At 39.0% G+C, this 26,195-nt stretch overlaps 2 protein-coding genes across 2 annotated transcripts in view; one reads left to right on the top strand and one right to left on the bottom strand.

Annotated features, from left to right (window-relative positions):
* LOC109390514 (tigger transposable element-derived protein 1-like) overlaps positions 1 to 5,761 on the top strand; it is a 9,003-nt gene extending 3,242 nt beyond the window's left edge. Inside the window, exons 2-3 of the mRNA XM_019657078.1 lie at positions 2,269 to 4,198; positions 4,850 to 5,761. Coding sequence (XP_019512623.1) covers positions 2,377 to 4,152 — 1,776 coding nt within the window. The 5' untranslated portion in view covers positions 2,269 to 2,376 and the 3' untranslated portion in view covers positions 4,153 to 4,198; positions 4,850 to 5,761. The remainder of the gene's footprint in view (positions 1 to 2,268; positions 4,199 to 4,849) is intronic.
* Positions 5,762 to 9,011: 3,250 nt separating this feature from the next.
* Positions 9,012 to 26,195, bottom strand: part of COL4A3 (collagen type IV alpha 3 chain) — a gene marked incomplete at its 5' end in the record, with an annotated part of 68,989 nt that continues 51,805 nt past the window's right edge. The window contains 11 exons of the mRNA XM_019657055.1: positions 9,012 to 9,144; positions 9,658 to 9,830; positions 11,020 to 11,134; positions 11,262 to 11,439; positions 16,217 to 16,429; positions 18,889 to 18,987; positions 19,856 to 19,981; positions 20,069 to 20,140; positions 22,051 to 22,123; positions 24,509 to 24,639; positions 25,135 to 25,320. Of these exons, the coding sequence (XP_019512600.1) occupies positions 9,060 to 9,144; positions 9,658 to 9,830; positions 11,020 to 11,134; positions 11,262 to 11,439; positions 16,217 to 16,429; positions 18,889 to 18,987; positions 19,856 to 19,981; positions 20,069 to 20,140; positions 22,051 to 22,123; positions 24,509 to 24,639; positions 25,135 to 25,320 (1,451 nt within the window). The remainder of the gene's footprint in view (positions 9,145 to 9,657; positions 9,831 to 11,019; positions 11,135 to 11,261; positions 11,440 to 16,216; positions 16,430 to 18,888; positions 18,988 to 19,855; positions 19,982 to 20,068; positions 20,141 to 22,050; positions 22,124 to 24,508; positions 24,640 to 25,134; positions 25,321 to 26,195) is intronic.

Genomic DNA, 26,195 nt, shown 5'->3' with positions numbered 1-26,195 from the left:
ACGGCAGCCCAGCTCCAGGTTGAGCTGTTGTTCAGCATCTTAGCTGTAGAGGGCAGTGTCACTGGCCCTCATATGTGGGATCCGAACCTGGGCCCTGTGGCATCCCAAGCGAGTTCTTAACCATCGCGCCACTCGGCCGGCCCTTAGGTTACCTTTTAAATGATCATTCTACTCTTTTGCTCAAAGTCTTCACTGGATCTCTTGCAGCAACCAATGTAATGCAAGTTTAACCTGGTATTCTATTCTAAACCCTACCTAATATGGCCTTAACCTCCTACTGTGCCACTTTATTTATCTGTGTGTGTGTATGATATATGAATGATACACACACACACGAATGATACATATGTATATATACATTCTTGAACATGTTCTCCGAGATTGTATCATGCTTTTCTAACAGTTTACCTTTATGCGTGCTGTTCCTGCCACCTGCAATGTCATCCTGCTTCTGACCACCTGATTTTTGAAATCTTAACTGCCCTTAATGGACCACCCAAAGTATCCCATCTTTTATGAATTTTTTCCTGAGGCCTCCAACTTTTGAACCAATATATGTCATCTCTTATAGCTCTTATCACATTCTGTCCAATATTATAATTATCTATGTATTTGCCTTATTTTCTCCTACCAGATTATAAGTTCTGTGTTTGAGACCAAGGTCTGTATCTCACTCATCTGTTTATCTACTGTGGTGTCAAGCATATTGAGCATATTATAAATCTTGGGTATAAAATAATGAGATTTATTTCCTTCATTGGCTGATAAATTGGAATTGAAGATAATTCCAAAACAACAGTTCTAAAAAGTTTTTGAGCAATGTCAGCATTTTTAGAAACACCATAGAGCCTACAAAAACCTAAAAAGGGTCATATTTATATGAAGCTTTGAATTCGGCCTGATTATAACAAATCACTTATTTTTTCCTCTGTGTTTGGTTGTCTCTTAGTTTCTAGTAGACAGAGCTGGGATTAGAGTGAGGTGAATTGGTTCTTCTTTTGCCCTGTCAATAGGTTGCTAAGAATCCATTAGAGACTGATCAAGATTTTCCTTCCAAACAGGCTTATGGAGGGAGAGAGCACAAGCTCGAACACAGCATTCCTTCTACTTGCCAGCAGTAAAATTAAGCTCATTAAAATGGATTAGTACATTTTTAAATTCAAAATGTTTTCAAACTAGATTTTTTGACCCAATTATGAGAATGGTTCTAAAATATTTATTTGAGCAACAGTTTTGGTGGTCTTTTTAGAATTAGTACCTAGGATCACTGTTCATTCTGTTTCTTCCTTTGATTACATCTTTATTGCCATTCAACACAGCTTGTAAGTTCCTTAATTTGAGATTTCATATTTAGTTTATTAAAAGTGTTCTTTACCAGTTCTCTACATTTGAAATTTTATGAACATTTTTCCTTGAATGAGGAGTGTTTGTATTATAAATGCGAAATATTTTATCAAAATATATGACCCACAATTTCTATAATCTATACCTTTTCTTACTGATTTGTGAAAATGCCTTAAACACCTCAATAGAAAATGAGCAAAGATGTGATTAGGCTCTTCACAGGAAAACAAAAATAAGCCCTAATGAAAAATGCTAATCGAAAAAACTAATTAAAATGACAATGTTCAGCCTCACTGATGATGACCAAATGTAAATTAAAAGGAGATAGGCAAAATTGTAAAAGAACAGCTATATCTAGAAAAGCATGAGGTGATGGGTGTTTTTGTTACATTGTTGATGCAGCTGGAAATACTAAAAACCTTCCTAGTGAGAGAGAGAGAGAGAGAAAGAGAGAGAGAGAGAGAGAGAGAGAGAGAGAGAGAGAGANAGAGAGAGAGAGAGAGAGAGAGAGAGAGAGAGAGAGAGAGAAAGAGAGTGAGAGAGTGTATATACAGTAAAACCTTGGATTGTGAGTAACTTGTCCTGTGAGTGTTCTGCAAGATGAGCAAAGATTTCTAATAAATTTAAACTTGATAAATGAGCGATGTCTTGCAATACAAGTAGTACGTGATGCCGAACGTCACATGATCACAACTGAGCCAATGACTCTTCTCTCTCTCTCGCTGCGGGATTGTGGGTGACTGTCCCCATCCTCAGATGCTTGGTCTCAGGCTGTGGTGTTTGGCAGAAATCAGTGATTTTTCAGAACGTTGGAAGGTGCCCACAATTGGCACTAGCGTATTTTTTGGCATGTCAAAGCACCTATGGACAGTCCTTTGCTTTTCCATACAAGAGTAAGCTTAGGAATGCTTTGCTTCATTTTAGGTCAGGCTGCCTGCCGATATAGACCCTTTTCTCTGCTGCCTTATTGCCAGTTACATTAAATACAGTATATGGCAAGAGTTTATTAATACTGTGCTATAGTCAACATCCATGCGAGTGTATACAATGGCGCCCCTGCATAAAGAGGTTGAAAAGAAAGGCGGTAAGAAGAAGGAAATGATTATGGTGGAAGTTAAGAAGGAAATCATCGAAAAGTACGAACGAGGTATGCGAGTGGCTGAAATTGCAAGATTTTATAAGAAGCCTACGTCGACCATTTGCACAATATTAAAGAAGAAAGAAGAAATAAGGGGGCTAGATGCAGCAAAAGGAGTCATGAGAATATCAAAGCAACGGCCACGTGTTCTGGAAGATGTAGAAAAGTTGCTTCTGGTTTGGATAAATGAGAAGCAACTAGCAGGTGATACTGTGACTGAGAACTTGATCTGTGAGAAGGCAAAGGCCTTGTACACCGACCTTGTAAGTAAACTGCCAGGTACGTCAACAGAAAAGGAAGAAGGCTTCAAGGCAAGCAGGGGATGGTTTGATAACTTTAAAAGGAGAAGTGGCATCCATAGTGTACGGCATGGAGAGGCTGTGAGTTCAGATGCTAAGGCAGCTGAGGCGTTCGCTATCGAGTTCCAGAAGCTCATGGTTTCTGAGTGTTACCTGCCGGAGCAAGTTTTTAACTGCAATGAGACGGGGCTTTTTTGGAAAAAGGTGCCAAAGAGGACCTACAGTACAGAAGAAGAGAATGCAGTGCCCGGCCACAAGCCCATGAATGACCGTCTCACCCTCTTGTTTTGTGCTAATGCAAGCGGGGATTTCAAAGTCAAGCCCCTGCTTGTGTATCATTCCGAGAATCCACGAGCCTTCAAGAAATGCAAGGTGCAGAAGAGCCAGTTAAACGTTATGTGGAGGTCCAACAGCAAGGCTTGGGTCACTCGTATCTTGTTCGTTGAGTGGATCAACGAGGTCTTCGGTCCTGCAGTGAAGAAATACCTTTTAGAAAAGAATCTGCCACTGAAAGCCTTGCTGGTTATGGATAATGCTCCTGCTCATCCTCCAGGCTTTGAGGACGACTTACTGGAGGAATTTGAGTTCATTCAGGTCAAGTTCCTTCCCCCCAACACCACTCCAATCCTGCAGCCCATGGATCAGCAGGTCATTTCGAACTTTAAAAAGCTTTACACCAAAGCACTATTTCAGCGATGCTTTGAGGTGAGCGAAGGAACAAACCTTACCCTCCGAGAGTTTTGGAAAAATCATTTCCACATTGTGAACTGCCTCAAGATCATTGATAAAGCCTGGGATGGGGTCACCAAGAGAACCCTCAATTCTGCTTGGAGCAAACTGTGGCCTGATTGCGTTCTTGGACATGACTTGGAGGGGCTTGCTCATGAACAGGAGCCGCTAGTTGTTGATGAAATTGTGTCCTTGGGGAAGACCATGGGGCTGGAGGTGAATGAGGACGACATTCAAGAGCTGGTGGAGGAACATGGCCAGGAGCCGACCACCGACCAACTGATGGATCTGCCTCACGAGCAACAGCAAGAGGTTATGGAGATCTCGTCTGCAGAGGAGGAGGAGGAGGAGAAGGTGGAGGAATCCCTCACTTCATATAAGATTAGGGAGGTGTGTAAAATGTGGGAAACAGTGCAAAATTTTGTAGAAAAGCATCACCCGAATAAGGCTGCAGCAGTGCGAGCGATGAATCTGTTTAACGAAAATGCAATGTCACATTTCCGCGAAATCCTTAAAAGGAGGGAAAAGCAAGCATCATTGGATAGGATCCTTGTGAAAGTAGCACGAAAAGAAAAAGATTCCATTGAGCCCATAGATAGCAAAGATTCTGTTAGTGACAGTGAGAGTCGTCCTACACGATAACCCTCCTCTCTCATCTCCCTCACACCAGCTACGAAGGTGTTCAAAGGTAAGTGCCGGTTAATTTGTTTATTTGTCTTTATAGTTTGTATTTTCTCTATTATTTTGTATTATGATACAGTATTGTAATCATTTTTGTATGAATATTTTTGGGTTGTGGAACAAATCATCTGAATTTCCATTATTTCTGTGGGGAAATTCGCTGTGATATACAAGTGCTTTGGATTACAAGCATGTTTCTGAAACGAATTATGCTTGCAAACCAAGGTTTTACTGTATATATCTTAAGATTGTGAGTACTTCGATTCTACAATTTTCCTTTGAGAGGTTTATTCTGAGGAAATAATTGGACAAATATAAAATGAAATATGTATAATATGTGCATAATAAAACTAAATTATCAATTGGGGATTCATTGACTTAGGTAGTAAATCCACACAAATGATGATTAGTTCTTATCTATTGATATGAAAATATGTCCATAGTGTGTTAAGCTTAAAAAACATTTGGTTTCAAAATATCATGTTTTTATAGCCTTGTTGTTTCAAAATTTATTTACAGGAAAAAAGTCTGGAATGTATATTATATATGTATATATATGTATAATAAAGGTATATACCTTAATTATCTTGGGGTGGGGGTGGAGTGTTAGAGCATGACTTTTGTATTCTTCATAACTTCTGTATTGTCTATTTTATAGTGAACATACGAGGTGTGGTAAAAAAATGTGATGAATGCTGCTGCCGAGTGCCATCCAACAGAAAGGCAGGGATCTATCTTCATTACAGGAAACGGCCCATCAAACCTTAGTAACAGTGTGTGACAAGTATCAACTTGTTTGGTGCACTCAGTCGGGTGGGAGCTACGATTGACAGAAGGTGTGTTTTAAAGTGTGCTTTAAATCATAGGTCACAAACCACGCATTAAAATGAAATATTAACATTAAGTTATGGTGATGCTGCAGTGACCATGAAGACAGTTTACAAGTGGTTTGAGCAATTTCATAATGGTTGTGAATCATTTGAAAACGAGAGATCGGGACGTCCTTCAACATCAGAAACCCAAGAGAATGTTGAAATATAAAACGAAATGATTCAATCAAACAGGCGATTAGCTATTAGGGAAATTTCTCAGGATCTGAACATCTCTTATGGTTTCGTTCAAAGCATTTTAACAACAGATTTGAACATTAGCGAGTGAGTCTGAATTTTGTTCATGTGTTTTCACTGTCAAACAAAAGCAACAGCATTTGTTAATTTTGTTGGAGTTATGTGATTGGGCCACTTCAGAGTCCAGCTTTTTAAGACATGTCATCACGGGAGATGAAATTCAGAGTTCTGAATGGAAAGTTATCGTGTGAAAAAAGCGCAGTCAATTAAGTTTTAACATCAAGGTGATGTTAATTATGTTTTTTTACTTCGATGGAATTGTGTGAGCCGAGTTTGTACCCAGGAACACTACGGTGAACTCTGAATATTATAAGGGCTTATTAGAGCATTTAAGAAATGATGTGTATAGAAAACGACCTGAAAAGTGGGCAAATGGTTTCATGCTCCATCATGACAACGCTCCGTGTTACACATAATTTCTGGTACAGCAATTCTTGTCAAATAAAAACATGTTGTGCCCTCATCCACCTATTCACCATTTCTGGCACCGTGCGACTTCTGGCTCTTCCCCAAAGTCAAAATGACCATGAAAGGTAAATGTTTTGAAAAATGTTTTGAATCGATTCTGGACATCAGCACAACCACGACAGTGTAACTAAAGACACTCGTGAAAGAGGACTTCCAAAACTGCTTCAGAAAGTGGCAAGAACAATGGGATAAGTGTGTTCAAGGAGAGGGGGAGTATTTTGAGGGGGATTAATGGCAATGTGTCTTTTGCTGTAATAATTTTTTTTATTGAAACATTCATCCTATTTTGATCACACCTTTTACAATAAAAAAATAAATTTATTTTCATTTTGAAAAAAATAAGACCAGATGTAATTTTTTCAACTTTTATTATTAGACAATATCATAAAATATTTTAGCTATAATTACAGTACATTACAATATTATAATTTTGTCAAGATATAATAATATCAAATATTCAGTATATTTTAAATATACTTCATTAGGTTACAGAGTAAATATTAAGTTTAGTAGCAGAAAGTTACATTTGATGCATAGAAAAATCTTTGTAAGTTAAATTAGCAATAAAATTCAAATTTAAAATTATTGTAATACTTTTATAAATAAGTTACTTAATAATATTTATCTTGCAAAAAGAGACCTCTGAGCACACTGAAATTTTAGCACACTCTGAAATTCCAAAGGTGAAGCCCCAGATTTCAAAGAAACAAGTAAGTTATTTACATTTTACCTGTAAAGTTAAATCTTCATAACTTTACCAGCTACTCATAGATACCTGGAAGGTAATGCACATGAACTATGTTTTAATGCTCAGTCTGGGAACTATGAGCAACTGGTCATATGGCTTCATTGGAATTGAAGGTTTTAGCATCTCTTGTCTTCTTCAGAAGTTAAACGCTGATGAGAGGGCAAGAGAAGATGGAGGCTTGGGTACAAGCGGAGGCCAGTCATTTGGCATTAGCACCAATCTAGGGCTTGTTCTTAGTAAAATTAGGTAACCTTACGTTCATTTGCGATTTTGGACTTTAAAGATCAGAGACACAGATGGAACAATTGTGGCCAGTTGTTCCTGGAAGAATTGTTTTCTGGGTATTTGCCTAGAGCAGTTGCAGCGGTTCTCAACCTGTGGGTCACGACCCCTTTGGGGATCGAACGACCCTTTCACAGGGGTCGCCGGGTACTCGTATGTGGGCGTATCTGCATGTGGGCCTGGAGACGGATAGAGGAGCGGTGTTTCGGTTCCTAAGACCATCGAAAATATGTGTTTTCCGATGGTCTTAGGCAACCCCTGTGTAAGGTTGAGAACCGCTGCTTTAGAGTGTGTTGGAAATCACCTGGAGGGCTTGTTAAAACACAGACTTCTGGGCCACTCCAGAATTTCAGATTCTGTAGATCAGGCGTTGGCCCTAGAACTTGGATTTGTGACAAGTTCTCAGGTACTGCTGTTGCCATTGGTTCACAGACATACTTTGAGAACTACTGGTCTACAAAGAGTTTGTGCAGATCCATTAAGCCCCATATGCCGTTAAAGTACAATTGGGACAGTAGGATATTTTCAGAGCAAAAAGTCTTCATATTAGGTGAGTCTAAGTAAAGAATCTAAAACGCTCTTCTTAGCGTAAATGTAAAAATGGCTTGACAGTAGTCACAGGAGCAGTGGAGGGTGTGGCCACAGTCCTCTGGAGCCACATCTTCACTTGCAAAGCAACTGAGGTTGAAGCAATAAAACTTGAATTTAAATATCAGCACCCCCAACTCCACCTGGGTGGATTGAGAAGCATCTTCCGAGCTTTGTCTCAGGATGTGACTCGTCAAATAGTGGTAGCGTCAAGTATAAATGGTTTTTGATGTTTTGCACATCCTTGTTTTAACATTGTCCAGACCTTGGCTTCTGCCATGCCTAGGAGAAGCTAGAAGTCCAAGGCTCTCCCTGGGCATAGATCTTATTTTCAAACTTTTATTGAGCCATGCTGAATTATGATGGTGAAATATAAGGACAGAAATAAAGGGAGAAAAGGGTAAAACAACTCAGGTATGTGAGACTCTTAACAGAAACAGTAGTTACCTTTTCTGGGATATTAGAAACAAGTCTCTCTCTCTTTTTTTCCTCTTAGTATCTCTACAATTTAGTTAGCACAGTGCCTGGGGTATGGCTTGGTGCTGAATAAAATGCTTAAGTTGAATTAAGTAACCTTGGCAATGTATCAACACACTGAAAAGCAAGTTTTAAGACACAGCTGCCAAGCTGTACAAATTTGTACATTAAGATTTCTACACAACTGACTTTCTCAATATGGTTTGAAAGAATATGTAATATAAAAAAACGTTTTCACAAAAAAAAGAATTAGAGAAGTCACAAGGAAATAAATCTCTATAAATACCCAAGTTATATGGAATATTTAGGACAAAGAAAAATATCCTGAGCCTGATTAGTCAACAGATGCCTTAAGTTTTTTCATGGACTACTGAGCTACTCAATTATATGCACCAACATTTACAGGGATGAGGAGAAAGCACATCTAAAATTAGACACTTCAGAGCACTGTGCAAAAATATTCTATTATAATTAATTCACTAAGGGTAAAAATTGTGCCTACTTTGAATACAAGCAGGCTATATTGCTGCAGTGAAATGAATTCAATGGACAAACAAACTTAAAAAACAAAACAAAACCATAGTGTTTCCAAGGCTATTGTAATTCCATTCAGGGAACCTTGGGCATGTTTAAAAGCTCTAGGTAATCCATGAACCTCAGTTCAATTCTGCTTCCTTTAGGCCTTAGATTAATCAACAGATCTAAAAGTCCAGTTCTATCAATGATGCCTGATACTCCACTTGCCCCCATCTCTACTTAGGATCTAAAGTTTCAGGAAGAGGGTGGTGGGGCAATCTAAAACTGATGTAGCCTCCCTGAGTCTCAAAGACTGGAATAGAAAGGGGCAAATCTTGGGAATTTAGTGGACCAAATAGCTCCTGTAGCATCAAACTATACAATCACCACTTAGAAAGTGCATTGGGTACAAGTAGAATACAATTTCAGAGATATTGTGAAAAGTTTGCTGCCTTGCCAGAGGGAACTTTGAAACAGCACAGAATTTCGAGACCAGGATCACAGAAGAAATGCTTTGGTGTATGGGGAAGCCAACAGAAACTTCGTGCTAAGCCATCACAGAGCAATATTGTTTGGTTAGAGAGAAATACCTAAATGCATGTTCTGTGTCATTACTTGGTTATGCAGGATGAAAAATAACAGTTCCATTTTCTTTGATTTCTTCAATGCCTTCTCTTCATGCACACCTGACAGCGACTTATTATGTTTTCTAACTCTCCAGCTTTCACAGTTGAAGGAGTAGGTTTTCTGAAATAAAAAACAAAAACAAAATCTCATCGATTTGTAGATAAAAAGGAAATACTTGCTGGGGTTGTTTTATTAATGCATATTGGGGCTCATCTAAACTCTGTTACAGGAAGTGTATTTCTAAGAAGGCATATATTTCAACAATTTATGATTTTAGTCAATTTCAGTAGCTCCAAGGAAAGCACAGGCCTTGATGCAAACTTAACAGATCATCTTTTTTAAATGAAAACGCCTACCCTTTAAATAGTTTGTCTGAAAAGTTCTCAAGTACAGTAAATTAAGATTAGCAGATCATTTTGTGGTTTTATTCAGTAATTTACTATATATTTATATATAAATATTAAGTATCTCTAGTGATGGCAAAAATAACTTTTTTTTTTTTTGCTTTTATTGGTACAGTAGTACAAAACCATGGCTACTTGATACTTGTAAGGTAATGAAAATCTAACATCGGCAACCTTTTAATAGTTTTGCAGTTGAGTCATTAGATTCAACTTGACTTTGAATAATTACCTGAACATTCTTTCTGGGTTTAATGAAGCCAACCAGAAACTGTAGGAATTTGAATAGTAGTTGCATGTTCCTCTTCCATGACATTCTATGAATGGACTGGCTCGGAATTCTTCCAGGCAGGATCCAGGAGACGCGAGAGCTTGGCCAGCACCCTCAGAACCTGCACTTGTAAACTATCAATAAAAATTTTATCTGAATGAATTCTGTGCATGATGTTGAAATTTTCAGTACTTTTTTTTTTTTTTGGTAATAGAAGACTATAAGGGAAAAAAAGCGTGAGTTAAACTTGTGCTTCTTTACCCAGCTTTACTAACACTCCAGTTACTTTCCAAGTTGAGGTATAGTCATCAAAAAGAAAGAAAAAGCCGATTATTCTGCCTGGAATGCTCCTTCCCCCTAGGTGAGACTTGTTTGTCCTTGTCGTTCAGGGATCTGCTTAAATATAACTTCCAAAAGGCTTTCCTTGGCCTCATCCATCCCTGTCAGTCTCTCCCCTGTTTTGCCTATGTCCTTCATAGTACCATGCACCATCCGAACTCACTGCTATTGTTGTTACTGTGTCTTCTTGCTTATTGTCTACCTTACCCACTAGGATATAAGCTCCATGAGAGAAGGGACTTTGGTTCACTGCTGGTATCCTTAGTGCCTAGAACATTCATGGCACATGGTAGGTGTTCAATAAATATTTGTTGAATTTGTGATTTAATGAATGGATATCTGTGAGTAAAGAAGGGGGAATAATGTATCATAAGTGATGCTATATAGAATATTAATTACCACTGCACATATGTGCAGCTATCAAGCTCAGATTCTTCATTTAGCATTTACATCTGGGGAATTTTTCTTTAAAAGGCTATTTCTCTCAGTTTCCATCTAAATATGAATGTTAAAGGGGTACAGTGTAAGGCATAGAGATTTTGGAGCAGACAGACTTGGGTGCAAATCCTAGCTTTAGCATTTACTAGCTGTGAGACCTTGGGGAAATTACTCTTTTTTTTTTTAATAAATCTGTATGATAGTAAGTACCTTGCAATGTTTTCATAAGGATTATGGAGGACGTATATAAAACACATGCCACATTAAAAATACACATTTTATTACCAGTGTGGTAGCTACTATTCACCTAAATGTCTTACTAGAATTTGTGGGTAATCTGAGAAGTCTGTTTTTTAAAATACTCCATTATTTACCAAAACCCAACATACTGCTTTTTTAAAAAAAGGGTATATTTTCAGATTTTCAAGCAAATGTGCGTGGCATATTGCACATATCAATGTTAGGCACCTTTCTGGGTGTGGGGGTAGGCATTCAAGATTCTGCAGGAAATCTTTACTATGAATTTGCTCTTCCTTTTCTCCTTACCATGATGAAAGAAAATCCTTTCCAAAGAGAAATCCAGCCATGAGGACATGAGGGGATGTCAGTGGATTGGCTGTGAACAGCTATGGCAATCGCAGGACCTTCACAGACAGTGCACCTGTAAAGTGAAACAATGGATATGGTGGCATCGCCACTTTCTGCACTGTGATGTGCTGCCCACAGCTCCATTACAAATGAAGTGATTCACCTGGTCCTGTCACAAAACTAAGGGATTGAATTTTTACCTGCTAATATAAGGCTCCAGGGCCCTGCCAGTAATTGGAGCCATGTCCATTGGCATTAGAGCTGGTGTTGACAGCCAGTATGAATAATCGTTTCGAGATGCGAAATTACATACATCATTGATGTTACAGAATAAGAATGGCATTGTGGTAAATCGCTGTAGGCAGCTTCCAAGAGTTCCTAATAAGATATCAGACAGTATCACTTTCAGTAAATTTAAATTATTTTGAGTATCATTTCTAGATAGAGGCTAATTAAAAATTAAAACATAACCTATGGCAAAACTTGAAGGAAGACAGCACAAAAGAGTTACTTGCAAAATGTGTTATGGAGGTTTTAATAATGATAGAAATCAAAGACCGAATAGGCAAACAAATCCTTTTCCACCATTAATACTTCCTGTGGCCCTTGCTAATTAATGTAGAACTTGAGGACTAGTAAAGGCTGTTTGGAAAAATGTCTTTATGTCAAAGTATTCCTATTTCTTCATATGCATATAATAACTAATAACCAGATAAAGCTTTAGAGGAGATGTTAGTTTTACAGTTAAAAAGCAGACAGGTGGGCAGCAGGATGGCTTAGCTGGTGAGAGTGCGTGCTCTTAACAAGGTTGCCAGTTCGACTGCCACATGGGATGGTGGGCTGCACTCCTCCACCAACTAGACTGAAAATGGCGACTGAACTTGGAGCTGAGCTGCGTCCTCCACAACTGAGATTAAAGGACAACAACTTGACTTGGAGCTGATGGGTCTTGGGAAAAACACACTGTTTCCCAATAAAGTTAAAATAAAATAAAATTTTTTTAAAAAAAGCAGGTGATTTAGCCTCAGCCATCACTGGTATCCCCTCAAAGCGGACCCTGCCTCACTAGACCTGGTGGGCAGACTCAGCTGGCATCAGCACACAGCAGTGTGTTAGCAACAATTGAAGTTGGGCCTTGCAGCCAGCCACACCAGAGGCCCATCTTGCATACCAGCATGCCAGCAGCAATTGCAGTCCAATCCAATAGCCAACTGCACCAGGGAATGGGGGTTGCCCTGCACACCAGCATACCCACAACAGCTGTGGCCAGGCCTCAGCCAGGGACTGGCCTTGACTGCCAGTGCATCCATAGCAGTTGTGGCCCAGCTACAACAGGAGCCACACTGGTCCACATAGCGGACACCTCTGGAGCACCTGGTTCTGGGACTAGGCGGGATTGCACCACTGGGCCTCAACGGACACTTTCTATATAAGGCCACATTTTCAAGACCAGGAGACATAGCTGATCTACCTAACACATAGAAATAAACAGGTAAAATGAGGAAACTAAAGGATATGTTCCAACCAAAAAAACAAGACCCTAGAAAAATAACTAAATGTAACAGAGGTAAACTGTCTACTAGATAGAGTTCAAAGCAACAATCATAAAGATACTTATCAAACTCTGCAGAAAAGTGGGTCAATGCAATGAGAACTTCAACAAAGAGATAAATAATGTAAAAAAGAACCAATCAGAACTGAAGAATATAACTGAAGTGAAAAATACACTAGAGGGAACCCACAGCAGATCAGGTGATGCAGAAGAATGTAACTGCTGTCAGAAAGACAGGATAGTAGAAATCACCCAACTGGAAGAGCAAAATGAAAAAAGAATGAGAAAGAATGAGGATAGCTTAAGGGAACTCTGGGACAACATCAAGCGTTCTAACATTCACACCATAGGGGTCCTGGAAGAAGAGAGAGAGAAAGGGACAGAAAACCTATTTGAAGAAATAATGGCTGAAAACTCCCCTGACCTGGCAAAGGAAACAGACATCCAAGTCCAAGAAGCAAGGAGACTCCCAAACAAGATGAATACCAAGGCACACAATAATTAAAATGTCAAAAGTTAAAGATAAAGAGAGAATCTTAAAAGCAGCAAGAGAAAACTAGTTACAATGGAATTGAATCCCCCATAAGACTTTAAGCTGATTTTTCGGCAGAAACTTCGCAGGCCAGAAGGGATGGTGAGATATATTCAATGTGATGAAAAGAAAAACCTACAACCAAGAATATTCTACCCAGCAAGGTTATCATTCAGAATTGATGGAGAGATAAAGAGTTTCCCAGACAAGCAAAAGCTAAAAGAGTTCATCACCACTAAATCAGCATTACAAGAAATGTTAAAGGGAATTCTGTAAGTGGGAAAGAAAAGTCCATAACTAGAAATAAGAAATTTTATGAAAGAAAAATAAATCTCACTAGTAAAGGCAAACCTATATAGTAAAGGTAGTAGACCAACCATTTGTAAAGCCAATATGGAAAGAAAATGGCAATAAGTGACATATGTATCAATAATTAATTGTAAATGAGTGCTTCATTCAAAAGACATAAGGTGGCTGAATGGATAGAAATTACAAGACCCACACATATGCAGCCTACAAGAGACTCATTTCAGATCTAAAAACACACAGACTGAAAGTGAAGGGGTGGAAAAAGACAGTGTGTGCAAACAGAAATGAAAAGAAAGCTGGGGTAGCATAAGTTAGACAAAATAGACTTTAAAACAAAGACTATAACAAGAGACAAGGGTAAGACATAATGATAAGGAGATCAGTCCAACGAGGAGATAACACTTGTTAACATCTATGAACCCAACATAGGAGCACCTAAATACATAGAGCAAATATTAACACATGAATGGAGTAATACAATAATAGTAGGGAATTTACATACCCCACTTACATCAGTGGATAGATTATCCAGACAAAATCAACAAAGAAACATTGGCCATAAGTGACATATTAGACTAAATGGACTTAATAGATATGTACAGAACATTCCATGTGAAAACAGTAGAATACATATTCTTTCTAAGTACACATCAGAATGCATCACATGTTAGTCCACAAAAAAAGTCTCAATACATTTAAGAAGATTGAAATATCAAGCATCTTTTCTGAACACAATAGTATGAAACTAGAAATCAATTATAAAAGGAACACTGCAAAAAAACACATGGGAGGCTGAACAACATGCTACTAAACAACCAATGGGTCAGTGGAGAAATCAAAGGAAATCAAAACACCTTGAGACAAATGAAAATGGAAACAATGTTACAAAATCTATGGGACACCACAAAAGCCTTTCTCGGGGAAGTGTATAGCAATAGAGGCCTACCTCAAGAAACAAGAAAAGTCTCAAATTATCTAACCCTACACCTAAAGGAACTAGAAAAAGAAGAACAAATAAAGCCCAAAGTTAGTAGAAGGGAGGAAATAATAAAGACCAGAACAAAAGTAAATAAAATTGAAGTTGGAGACCTCACTCTGCCTGATTTCAAACTATACTACAAAGCTTTAGTAATCAAAACAGTATGGTACCGGGACAAAAACACATCGATCCATGGAACAGAATAGAGTCCAGAAATAAGCCCACGCTTATATAATCAATTAAATTGACAACAAAGGAGGCAAGAATATACAATGGAGAAAAGTCTTCAATAAATGGTGTTGGAAAAACAGGACCACTTTCTTACAGCTTATACAAAAATAAACTCAAAATGGATTAAAGGCTTAAATATAAGACCTGAAACCATAAAACTAGAAGAAAACATAGGCAGTACACTCTGACATTAGTGTTAGAAGTATATTTTTGGATGTGTCTCCTTGGGCAAGGGCAACAAAATAAAAAACAAATAGGACTACATTACACCAAAAAGTTTTTGCATAGCTAAGGAAACCAAAACGAAAAGGCCACTGAATGGGGGAAGATATTTGCAAATGATATATCTGATAAGGGATTATCCAAAATATATGAAGAACTCAACATCAAAAAACAAAATATCATCAAAATCAAATTTTGGATTAATATCCAAAATACATAAAGAATTCAACATCAAAAAACCAAATAATCCAATTCAAAAATGGGCAAAAAACCTCAACAGACATTTCTCCAAAAAGAAAACATGCACATGGCGAACAGACACATGATAAGGTGTTCAACTTTACTACTTGGGGAAATGCAGGTAAAAACCACAATGATATCACCTCACACCTGTCAGAACAGCTGTCATCAAAAAGACAAGAAACAAGTGTTGGCAAGGATGTGGTGAAAGGGAACCCTTGCACACTGTTAGTGGGATTGTAAATTGGTGCAGCCACAATGAAAAGTAGTATGGAGGTTCCTAAGAAAATTAAAATTAGAACTACCACACAATTCTTCAATTTCAGTTCTGGGTATTTATCCTAAGAAAACAAAAAAACGAATTCAAAAAGATATAGGCGCCCTTATGTTCTCTGCAGTATTATTTACAATAGCCTTGACATGGAAGCAACCTCAGTGTCTATCAATAGATGAATGGATAAAGAAGATGTATATGCAATAGAATATTACTCAGCCATAAAAAAGAATGAAGTCTTGCTATTTGTGACAATGTGGATGGACCAAGAGGGTGTCATGCTATGTGAAATAAGTCAGAGAGAGACAAATACTGAATCATTTCACTTATATGTGGAATCTAAACTAGCCAAATGAACAAACAAAATGAAAGAAACAGACTCATAGATACAGAGAACAAACTGATAGTTGCCAGAAGGCTGGGCAGTGGGTGGAATGCACAAAAAGGTGACGGGGATTAAGAGGTGCAAACTTATAAATAAATCTTGGGGACATAATGTACAGCACAGGGAATATAGTCAATGTCTCAATAACTTTGTACAGTGACAAATAGTTACTAGACTTCTCATGGTGATCATTTCGTATCAAATCACTATTTTACACCTGAAACTAATATAATATTGTATGTCAACTGTACTTTCATTAAACAGAGCTTCACATTCCAGAACAGACATGAGGCCAATGTTTTATTCACTCTTTAAAACGTACTGTAAGATGCCCAAGGTTGTTTATCCTTCAGAGAGAAGTACCCCATGCCATAACAGTTTACAATCTGTATGTAGAACGAAGTGACTAGAAATTGGGACTGGGACATTACCCAGGTCTTGTCCATGGGCGCGTTCATTTCCTTGTACAAAAAGAAGAGAAAACCCACTGTAGAGCGGCTCTGTCCCTTCCGGACAGGAGGGAACCGCTGTGGTCTGACTGTGCCGGGTGAAAAGGAAGCCTCTCATCATTATCCTGGCTGCAGGAGGTCCGATGTCTCCAGGTTTCCCCTTCAAACCTGGCGGGCCATCGAATCCAGGTGGTCCTTTAAGAAACATGTTATATGTATTGGAACACAAACACAACCTCACACTTGCCTTATAGTACTAATTTAAGTGTTTATATCGGATACTCCCCAAACACAGAAGGATTCGTAAACAATAGTGGCTTACGAAACGGCCAAACAGGATTATTCAGTGTTAACTAATGTCACACAATGCCCATTTTTATAGATATTTGTATATATCTCATGATGAATTTTTTTTTTTTTTAAGCTGAGCCATCCTGCCACCTGTTGGCAGCTCAGCGGCTGCTCAGCTCGGGCCGAGAATCAAACTGCTGTTGCTCAGAGTGCAAACTCTTGAGTGAGCTCTTAACCAACAGAGCTACTCGGCCGGCTCACATGATGAATTTTTTGAAATCAAGTCTTTATCTTTGTATTTCCCTGTGGTGTATAGCACAGGGGTCTTACGTACATCTTTTATGAATTAGTGAACATATCGTCCTATAATGTGGGGAACAAGAAATCAAATACCTACAATTTGAAAATCCACTCAAGAAGATAAAAAATTACACGAGCTTATCATAAATTCAATAAACATGGAGAACATTACAAGTTCCTCTTAAAGATGCAAACTTCAAGGAAAGTTTTGATCAATTAGTAAGGCAAATAAGAGCAGAAGACTTTTTTTTATTATCTTATTATCTTAAGGGTTAGTTTATCTGTGTTAAAACCAAAGTAAGTAATTTTTTTTACTTTGGTTTTCTCTGCACTTGGAGCAGGGTAGTTCATACATATCTGTCACTTTCTAAATAAGGACCAGCGACCTATCCTTTTCCTCCTCCTTTCTTCATCAGATACCTATTATTTATGATGTTGGCACAGGTTACCACTCCTCAACACCCCTCATCCATTCCCGCTGCCACTGCATCCTGAGCCCCACCCCAGCCTGATTTGGGTCATGGTCCCTTGGGGTCCTAAGGAAATGCAGAGAGGGCAGAGACGGTTGGATCTTTGGCCTCCCGAGTCAAGGGAGGTATTGTTGCCCATGAACAAACACACTGTGGAGTCAGGCCATGCCCTAGTTTAGCCCTAACTTGGAAGTCAGAACTTTTTACAAGGATTTGTTCAAGCCCCAATAATTTTTTCAGTTTTCTCACCCATTCCTATCTTTTGGATCCTTGGCTCATTCTTTGAAATTAAAAATAAGCCATGTCCAAATTCGTCAGACTCATGTTTTACTGGAAAAGTCCTAAAGTGCCATGTTTTAAATATATTAGATAGAGAAAGTGTCTCCACTACTCCCAATATCTACCTTCATTCAAAGGGGGCTCTAACTGGCTCCAAGCAGAAGATGCCTTCAGGTCTCTGCATAGGACTTGTGAAGTAATTAGCTAAGCATGACAGAAACTGGAGGTGAGCTGTTATGCAAAGATGCATGATCCTACGATATTCCACGTTTCCTAAAAAGGCCAAGGCTGCCATTTTGTATTGGTGCTGTCAGACTCTTCAGTCCCTTTCTCATTGTTATGAGGCCTTTATAGCATTAGGATTAACATATGTCTACTTGCTAATCATGTTCAATACATTTTGTACTGTAGCACTCTTGCTGTTGCTGTGGCCTCATTCTGAAACATTTAGTAAAGGTTTTTAAGTAACAGAATTATTAAGACTTGTTTTTGTTTTTGTTTTTTTTGCCACATTGAAAAACACATTTAAAGGAAGATTTGTGGTGCTCTAAAGTACTCTTCTGACAATCCTAAATTATGAGTGATTATGCAATTAATATTATATTTGAGTTTTTAAAGATTTAAAACTCTAGACTTTACAGTTTTATTATACTAGATCTGGGCATAGGTCAGTAAATTGGGAAATCACATTAATAATTTTTTCTTATTTTAACAAAGTCAGCAATCCTAAAAAATAAGATTTGGACATCTAGATATTTTCTAGAAAGTGCTTTTGAAACTTTTGCAGAAAGTAGATTTTGATCCAGGTGAACATATAGCTCATGTTCAGGCAAAATATTTAAGAGGCCTTTTTTCAGGATATACACAAGTTATATTTAAGAATGGCACAGGTAAAAGAGGGCTTTCCTACATGCAATTCTAAGTTGCTCCTCTATTCACATCAAGATAATATTTTTCTATGTACTTATGTACTACTCCTAGAAGTCGATATTATTAACTAAGTGCTGCTATAAATAATTAAAAACGGTATTGGTCTTTCTGAAAATAGAATTAGTGCTTCATTAGGTCTCTTTGTCCTCAGCCTAAGATTCTGGGGTACATCTGCCCAGTTAGGGGGTAGGAAGAATGGTGTATTGTAATAACTCTTGAATTTCATCTTTCAAATGAATGTTTACCTACTGGTTTTTAGTCTAATCTGAACCACACACACTGGAAGACCTCGCTAACTCTTGTAGTGACATATTCAAATACGACTTCTGTGTCTACCAAGACAAGACTCCTTCAATGAAGGAAGCAAGCCAGCCATTAGCGTACCTAGCTCTCCTTTACAACCTTTGTTGCCTTTTTCTCCAGGTGGTCCAGGAGTTCCTGGTTTTCCATCCTTGCCTGGTTTACCTCTTGGCCCACAGGGTCCTGTGCCAAAATAAATAAATAAATAAATAAATAAATAAATAAAATGATAATAATAGTGATTGCATTGAATGGTTCACACAGGATACAAGGTGGGGTGGCCTGCTATTCCAGTTTGCCTGGGACTTCCCCAGTTTCAGCAATGTAAGTTCTGCAAACTGAGCAGATCCTCAGCCCCAAGCAAAGTGGGACAGTTGGTCATCCACCTTGCTATACCCTGCTTCCCAGGACAAAAAAAAAGACCCTCTAAAATGAACTAGGAGTAAATGAAATACAGCATTTTAAAATTGTGCTGCCATTTTGATTTATGCTGTTCCAGAATTCACTAATGCCCTTGTGTGGATCAAAGTAATATCCCTCTTGTGTCCCAAGTAACTCACGCAAACTTAGGCCATAACAATTCCATTCAGAATCTATTACAATACGCTAAACCTATATATGGGGGGGGGGTAGTTCAATTTTCATACACCTATATTTTGAAAAGATATCATAAAATTAAGCCTACATTTGTATTGACTCCTTTCCCAAGTGCTGTATAAAGTGTTAGAAAAGTGTCAATACAGAGACGTCAGGCTAATTCAGGCAATCAATTAGAGCTCTAAGTCCAACAATTGTCAGAGAAGATAGACATAATATTTTTACCTTAATGAAAAAAACCCATAAGTGCCATGAAGTGTATTTGCTCAAGTTTACAGTAGGCACAAGAGCTTTCAGTATATTCAAAAGGTCTTTTATTTGCTGGTCAAGAGCAACATTAGCTCAATTCTAATTGCAAAAACACACTATAATATATAACATTTTCTGTGAAGTGATATCATTTGCTGGTTTAACCACTTCCTAGTGATCCAAGTCAGTGCTGCCAGCACCACACCTAGGTGTCCCGGTGGCCCCGGTGGCCCAGGGTCTCCTTGCATCCCCGGTTTTCCAGCTGGGCCCGGTGGCCCTGGGCTTCCTGGAAGGGAGATGACCTTAATGGTGCCAGGGTCTCCACGTGCACCTGTTGACATGAACATAAGAAGACGATGGCTTCACTGATGAGTTTCCCTTTCTTCATGGAGAGCCGTACTAAGGAAATAATATTTACCTGGAGGTCCTTTTGGTCCAATTCGCCCTGGAGGTCCAATTGATCCTACAAATCCTGGATTACCCTTCTCTCCTAAAAAAAAAATGTAATATGATTCCCCTTAGAACAATGGGTTCCCTGTTTCCTAGCTGTTCATGTCAAACAATGATCAACTCAAAGAAGAGTTACTGGAAGTTATGATGAGGCTATGAGCTCTGTGACAGCCTGTAATTTCATTATATTCACGTGGGTTTTGGCATTTCGTTTGGATCCAATCAGTCAAATTTAATGTCTATTGAAAAACATATTCAAGAAATAGGCATTGAGAACTTGTATTTTAGCATTGAGGAGGAAGAGTTCCTAGGAGTTCACTATTTAAGTTCAGAACCAATTCAATTTAATATTGAAGGTAAAATAAAAGGTGACATTAAAACCTAGTGGTTTTAATGTTGGTTGTCATAGTTACTTATTTTCTCAGTTTATTACTCTAGCTTTACTAATAGCTCAGAGTTAGTTATGTTGGGAACTCCTCATGAGCGCATATCTGCTTTGATATAAGCTATCAAAGTGGTAAGATTTCTCCCCCAGTCTTTGACATGAATAAAAGGTTACCAAGAACCATTGATTTGGAGAAATACTCTCTTATAAAAATCTTGAAGTAATGTAGACATTACATATGATTCTTAGAAAGATTTTAATACTAAATATGATATTCATAGAAGAAACAAAACAATTATACTCCTGAAGGTTAAGTGGCAACTACACTAGGAATTATCCACTTGATCAGAACTTGAAGAAGGCGTTAATGTTTACTTATATGCCCCCAGAAACCGCCTAAGTGTTTTTCCCTTTGGAGAAGAAAACTGTCTGAATAAAAAAATGCAGACTCGTTAGTAGTGCCAGCTAATGGATGGTTTTATTCTAAAATCTAAGAGTACTTGAATGTTTCATGGAACATATTTCAAGAGAACTGATTTTATGAATCTCCCCTCTAAATGCCTCTAAATATCTCACCAGAATGTTTTCTACCTAGTCGGGCCTTTATATAACTGTTCAAATCTTAGATATTCCTCCTGTGAGGCTTGGGGAAGTGACAGGTGGTGCACACATTTCCCCCTGGCTGCCTGCCAGCGTTCACCCGCCTAGGGTGCAGTGAGGCTCCGCGAGAATCAGGTGCTTTCATTCATTCCTAGCTAATTTGCTCCTTGTAAAGGCAGTGGTTGAAAGCAATGCAAGGACTCTCTTTGAACTCCTTATCCTCTCTCTTAGACCTGGGAGAAGTTTTCCTTTGTGAAAATCTGGCTTTGTTCACTTTGGCTACACTTACTATTTAGCATCTTATAGTCTACAATAGATGCCCTGCCATACCAAAAAAAAAAATACCATAGGACTGAACCAGGGAAGGCAAAAAATCCAATATTCAAAACCTTATTTAAGGTCATAACACCCTTATGGGAGATTTGAGAATTATTTTCTGAAACTTGAAGTTTATGTGTATGAACATTTTAAACTTAAAAATCCCAAAAGTATAGTTTTTTTAATTAAAAACATAATACACATGCCCCCATAAAAATACAAATGCTTAAATCCGCATGTAAAAAATTACCCTCCCCCATTAACCAAGAGTTTGGTGAATATTCTTTGAGATTTTCAGCATTTAAAAATTGTAGCCCATGCACAAGGGAACATAAACAATTCAAAGCAATACTGTTGATATTAACGTTTCCCCATCCCTCAACACATAAACACTCTCCCAGGCAACCACTTTAAACTGTTTCTGTTCGCTTTTCTATAGTTTCCCTCTTTAAGGTATGGTTTTGCATTTTAAGCCCCCTGAGATTGGGTGCCGGTGGAGTCTTCCTTCTTCACTCATACTGAGGTCCACCTGTACTCACCCCAACTGTTTATGGTGACTGTAGGAACTCAGTAAACATTTGTGTGCCCTGAAATATGAATCTTATTCATCGTATCTGTATCCAAAGAGAAGCACATAAAAACAGTACCTTTTATGCCTGGAAATCCTTGGAATCCGGGATCACCTCTGGACCCTGGCGGACCTGGCAGACCTGATGCTCCCTATATGTCAAATAAAAGGGAGCAGAACCACACATTTTAAAAATCACACTATTCACTGCGTTTTTAAAAAAGCAAATAGGATATGCTATTACCCTGGGTAAGAATGAGCTGAAGTTCACAGACTTCACTTTTACCTTCCAATCCAGTGTCTCACTTCCTGTAACTCCTGTGCCTCCCAAACCTCTCCTTAGGACTGTCATTTTCAAGAGAAAAGAAAAAAAAAACTACCTTTAAGCCCAAGACCAAACCTAACTTCTGAGGCTCACGTCTGCTGTGTGAGTACTGGATACAACTGGACAGGAAGAACAGGCACCAGCCTGCCAGAATGAAAACTGTAATCTGTATTTGTAATTCTTGCAAAGACAGCAGAGCCATGGCGTGGTGAATTGTAGCACCCACCGTGGTTCTAACTAAGCTGGCAGGGTTATAAATTACTCTTGGTCAGGGTGGTGAAAGAAGTAAAGCGTGCAGGGATGGGAGCATGGAGGGGCTCTCAGGGGAGTTTTGACACACACTTTTGGGAGGGAGGCAGTGATCTGACAGAGAGGAGATGCTCTCTCCCCATGAGGTTCACCCTAATTGCTCTTGTAGCCATGAGATGCTCAAGCAAGGACATAGGAGAAGAGGGGACAGAGCAGGATTTCCAAAAAGAGCCATATGTCAGACTGTATGTTAAATCGACTCTTCTACTGGCCGTGTGAATTGAGATAGAATGTTATTGCTTGAAAACAATGAACATGAAAAATGTCTAAAATAACAAGATTGGCCTTTGAGCCAGCTGTCTTTGGAGCAAAAAGACCAAACAAAAACGCCGTCCTATTGCTTGCATAAGGTCAAGGAGGGAGAGAAAACAGGACCATTTGATCAAGGACTCCCAGGCTTCTGAGGTTTGGCTGTTCCCCAGCGGTGAAGGTCACCAGGGAGAAGGGCCTGGTGCCAGGCCCAACCCTTGGTTGGGGAGGTGGCTGGTCCATGCAAGGAGAGAGCTAGTAAAGGCACTGAGCCAAATTAGACATCCATCAAGAAGAATTATCTTTCAAGTTCAAATGTAGCAGCCTAGCCTGACCTTGGGATCCCCAGAAGGTTTAAGTGAGATCACATCTCCAAACCAGACTGCCCACATCCCAGTGTACTTGGAAGGACTTCTGATGTGATCATAGGATCAGTGTTTGCCACTTTCAAAGAATCATGGAGAACATGAGAGACACATAAGACTAGAGATCAGCAAATATCTCATTAAAAAACCAAAAGGTTTTAGAGTACATTCTGGAAACCAAAATACCAAGAGATCTTAAGCCAGCTTAACATGATCCCTGACAATAAGCCATACTAAAGTACTCCATTACCCATCACTGATGAAAATACAGGGCACCTATGACAAAACTGATTTCCTTATCAGTCTCCAAGAATGTGATGTAAACAGAGGAATCAGGCTTTTCAAATATGCCGTTAAAATAAAGCTCGAGGGAAAATGGCCGAGGTGTTCCGTGAGAGGCTCTGAGCTGAGAGATGGTCATAGGCTGCGAGCAAGAGCCTAAATGAACAAGATGACACTGAAGACAGATCAGTGTGAAAGCTCAGCATTGGAGTCGTAAATCAACAAATGGACAAGGAACAATGGATAAAGCTTAGTAGCAGTTCATGAGGAAAAGGCACATGGGCCTTTGTTGACTATAAGCTCAGTGTGTGATGACAACATGGTGATGTGACAGCCAAACAGCCCACGTGGATTTTAGGTTGGGTTATAAAATGGTGATAATCAGGGTAGTGAGACGCTTCCCTCCATTAGCTAGTTAGTCCATGGTGTACTGAGTTCCTACCCTGTAGGGTGTTCATCCCATAGCCTGCATTTTTAAGGGATATAGTGACAAACTAGTGTATATATTCAGAATAGAGGCAGGGTTGATCAAAGGTTACACTGAATTTGCAAAATACATGTATGTATCAGGGGAGAAAATATTTGGAAGGAAATGGCAGCTATTTACAATACTGGAAAGTATGTCGTGGGGAGAAAAGAAATAGACATTTAGGGATAGCACAGATAATTATGAAAGTATATTAATAGAGACAAATTATGTTGTCATCTGGAGTAATTCCAAACTTTTGAAGCTTCCATTACTGGAATTGTTAAAAGTCTAAAGAAGAAAAGGTCAGGAATGACACAGAGAAGGATGCCCTATGAACGAAACTTTCAGAGCTTCTTAGAGGCCGAATCTGTCCAACACTTAAGATTCTCTGATTCTTTGAACCTTTCAGACTCTGTCTTCCCTTGGGTGCACTGGACAGAAGCATCACAAATGGGATATTTTTGTTGCCTCTTGTACATCTGATCCCGGAAATCGATTTGGAAGAATGTAAGAAGTCAAAACAATTGTCCACACTTACCATATGGCCTGGTGGCCCCGGGTCTCCTACAGTTCCAGGTGGACCTCTTGGGCCACGGCTGCCCTTAAATCCCTTGTCTCCTTTTATGCCTTTTACGTGACCTCCTGGAGGTCCAGGGGGACCAGGCTCACCTGAATTCACAAAGAGCCTGTCAGTGTTGCCAGTCAGGGAGCTTGGCAGGTTGTCAGTGATTCTTCTGAAGGAAGCACAAACCCTGCACCTTACCACTACCCTGAACACTCTTTCCCTTTGGGACTCTGATGGGACTGTGGTAAAGATGGAATGAGATAATGCCAGTGAAGCACCTGGCACAAGGTGGAAACTGTTTCTCTGGTGAAGGTCTGTTAGAGCAGGAGCTGTGCCAAGCTCAGTACGGGACACCTGGTAGGAGCTCAATCAATATGGGTGAATGGATGCATCTCTCTCTTTTAGGCTCATGAATTAGGTATTTGGTAATTTTTTAAACAGGCCACTCTGCTTCAACAACACCAACAATGATTTGGATATGGGAAGATGGAAAAGGCCAGAGGAAGAAAAACAAGCCACAAAGTCACGTGAGGGGAAGTATGAAAGCTTCTGATGTCTAATGTTATATTCATTCTTTTATTTAAAAGCAGATCCTCTACCTGGGTTTCCTCTTGGACCTGGTGGACCCCGGTTTCCTTTCTGGCCAGAGATGATTGCACCAGGGTAACCTGGTGGCCCTGGGGGTCCTGCCACACCAGTGGGTCCTCTTGGCCCAACATCTCCCACTGTCCCTTTCCTGCCGGGGAGGCCAGGCAAGCCTGGGGGTCCCCTGTCTCCTTTGGCTCCTGCAAAGCAAAAGGTTTGGTAAGTTTCCATAATGCTTCTATCCTGGGAGTTATAGTGTGTGGTTATCTCTAATAACGTAGACAGTTTGCTTAAACATGTCAAGATTATATACGAGGTCTGACAATTAAATTTACGAACTTATTGCAACGATGTTGCTAACCTTTTTTGATATCAGAGGGATTATTCATTATAAATTTGTACCAACTGGACAAACAGTTAGCCAAATTTACTATTTGGAAGTGCTGAAAAGACTGTGTGAAAAAGTTAGATGACCTGAACTTTTCGCTAACAATTCATGGCTCTTGCATCACGACAATGCACCAGCTCACATGGCACTGTCTGTGAGGGAGTTTTCAGCCAGTAAACAAATAACTGTATTGGAATACCCTCCCTACTCACCTGATCTGGCCCCCAGTGACTTCTTTCTTTACCTGATGATAAAGGAAATATTGAAAGGAAGACATTTTGATGATATTCAGGACATCAAGGGTAATACGATGACAGCTCTAATGGTCATTCCAGAAAGAGTTCCTAAACTGCTTTGAAGGGTGGACTAGGTACTAGCATTGGTGCATAGCTTCCCAAGGGGAGGACTTTAAAGGTAACAGTAATGATATTCAGCAGTGAGGTACGTAGCACCTTTTCTAGGATGAGTTCGCAAACTTAATTGTCAGATCTTGTATATACATATATGTAGAAAATCAATATGTATATATTTTAAGAAGCTGGTAAAAGAAATGCAGGTCTATAAGAATTGAGTAAAGGCACAGTTCTGCCTCCAACTATGCTATTTAATCTTGGCCAAGTCAATTCATTTTAAAGATTTTTTATCTTTAAAATGATGCTAACCTTATAAAGTAACAAAAATATTAGA

Source organism: Hipposideros armiger, unplaced genomic scaffold, assembly GCF_001890085.2.
Source record: "Hipposideros armiger isolate ML-2016 unplaced genomic scaffold, ASM189008v1 scaffold_273, whole genome shotgun sequence".
Classification (NCBI taxonomy): domain Eukaryota; kingdom Metazoa; phylum Chordata; class Mammalia; order Chiroptera; family Hipposideridae; genus Hipposideros; species Hipposideros armiger.
Note: the sequence above shows the minus strand (reverse complement) of the source record. Positions and strands in the feature narration are given on the sequence as shown.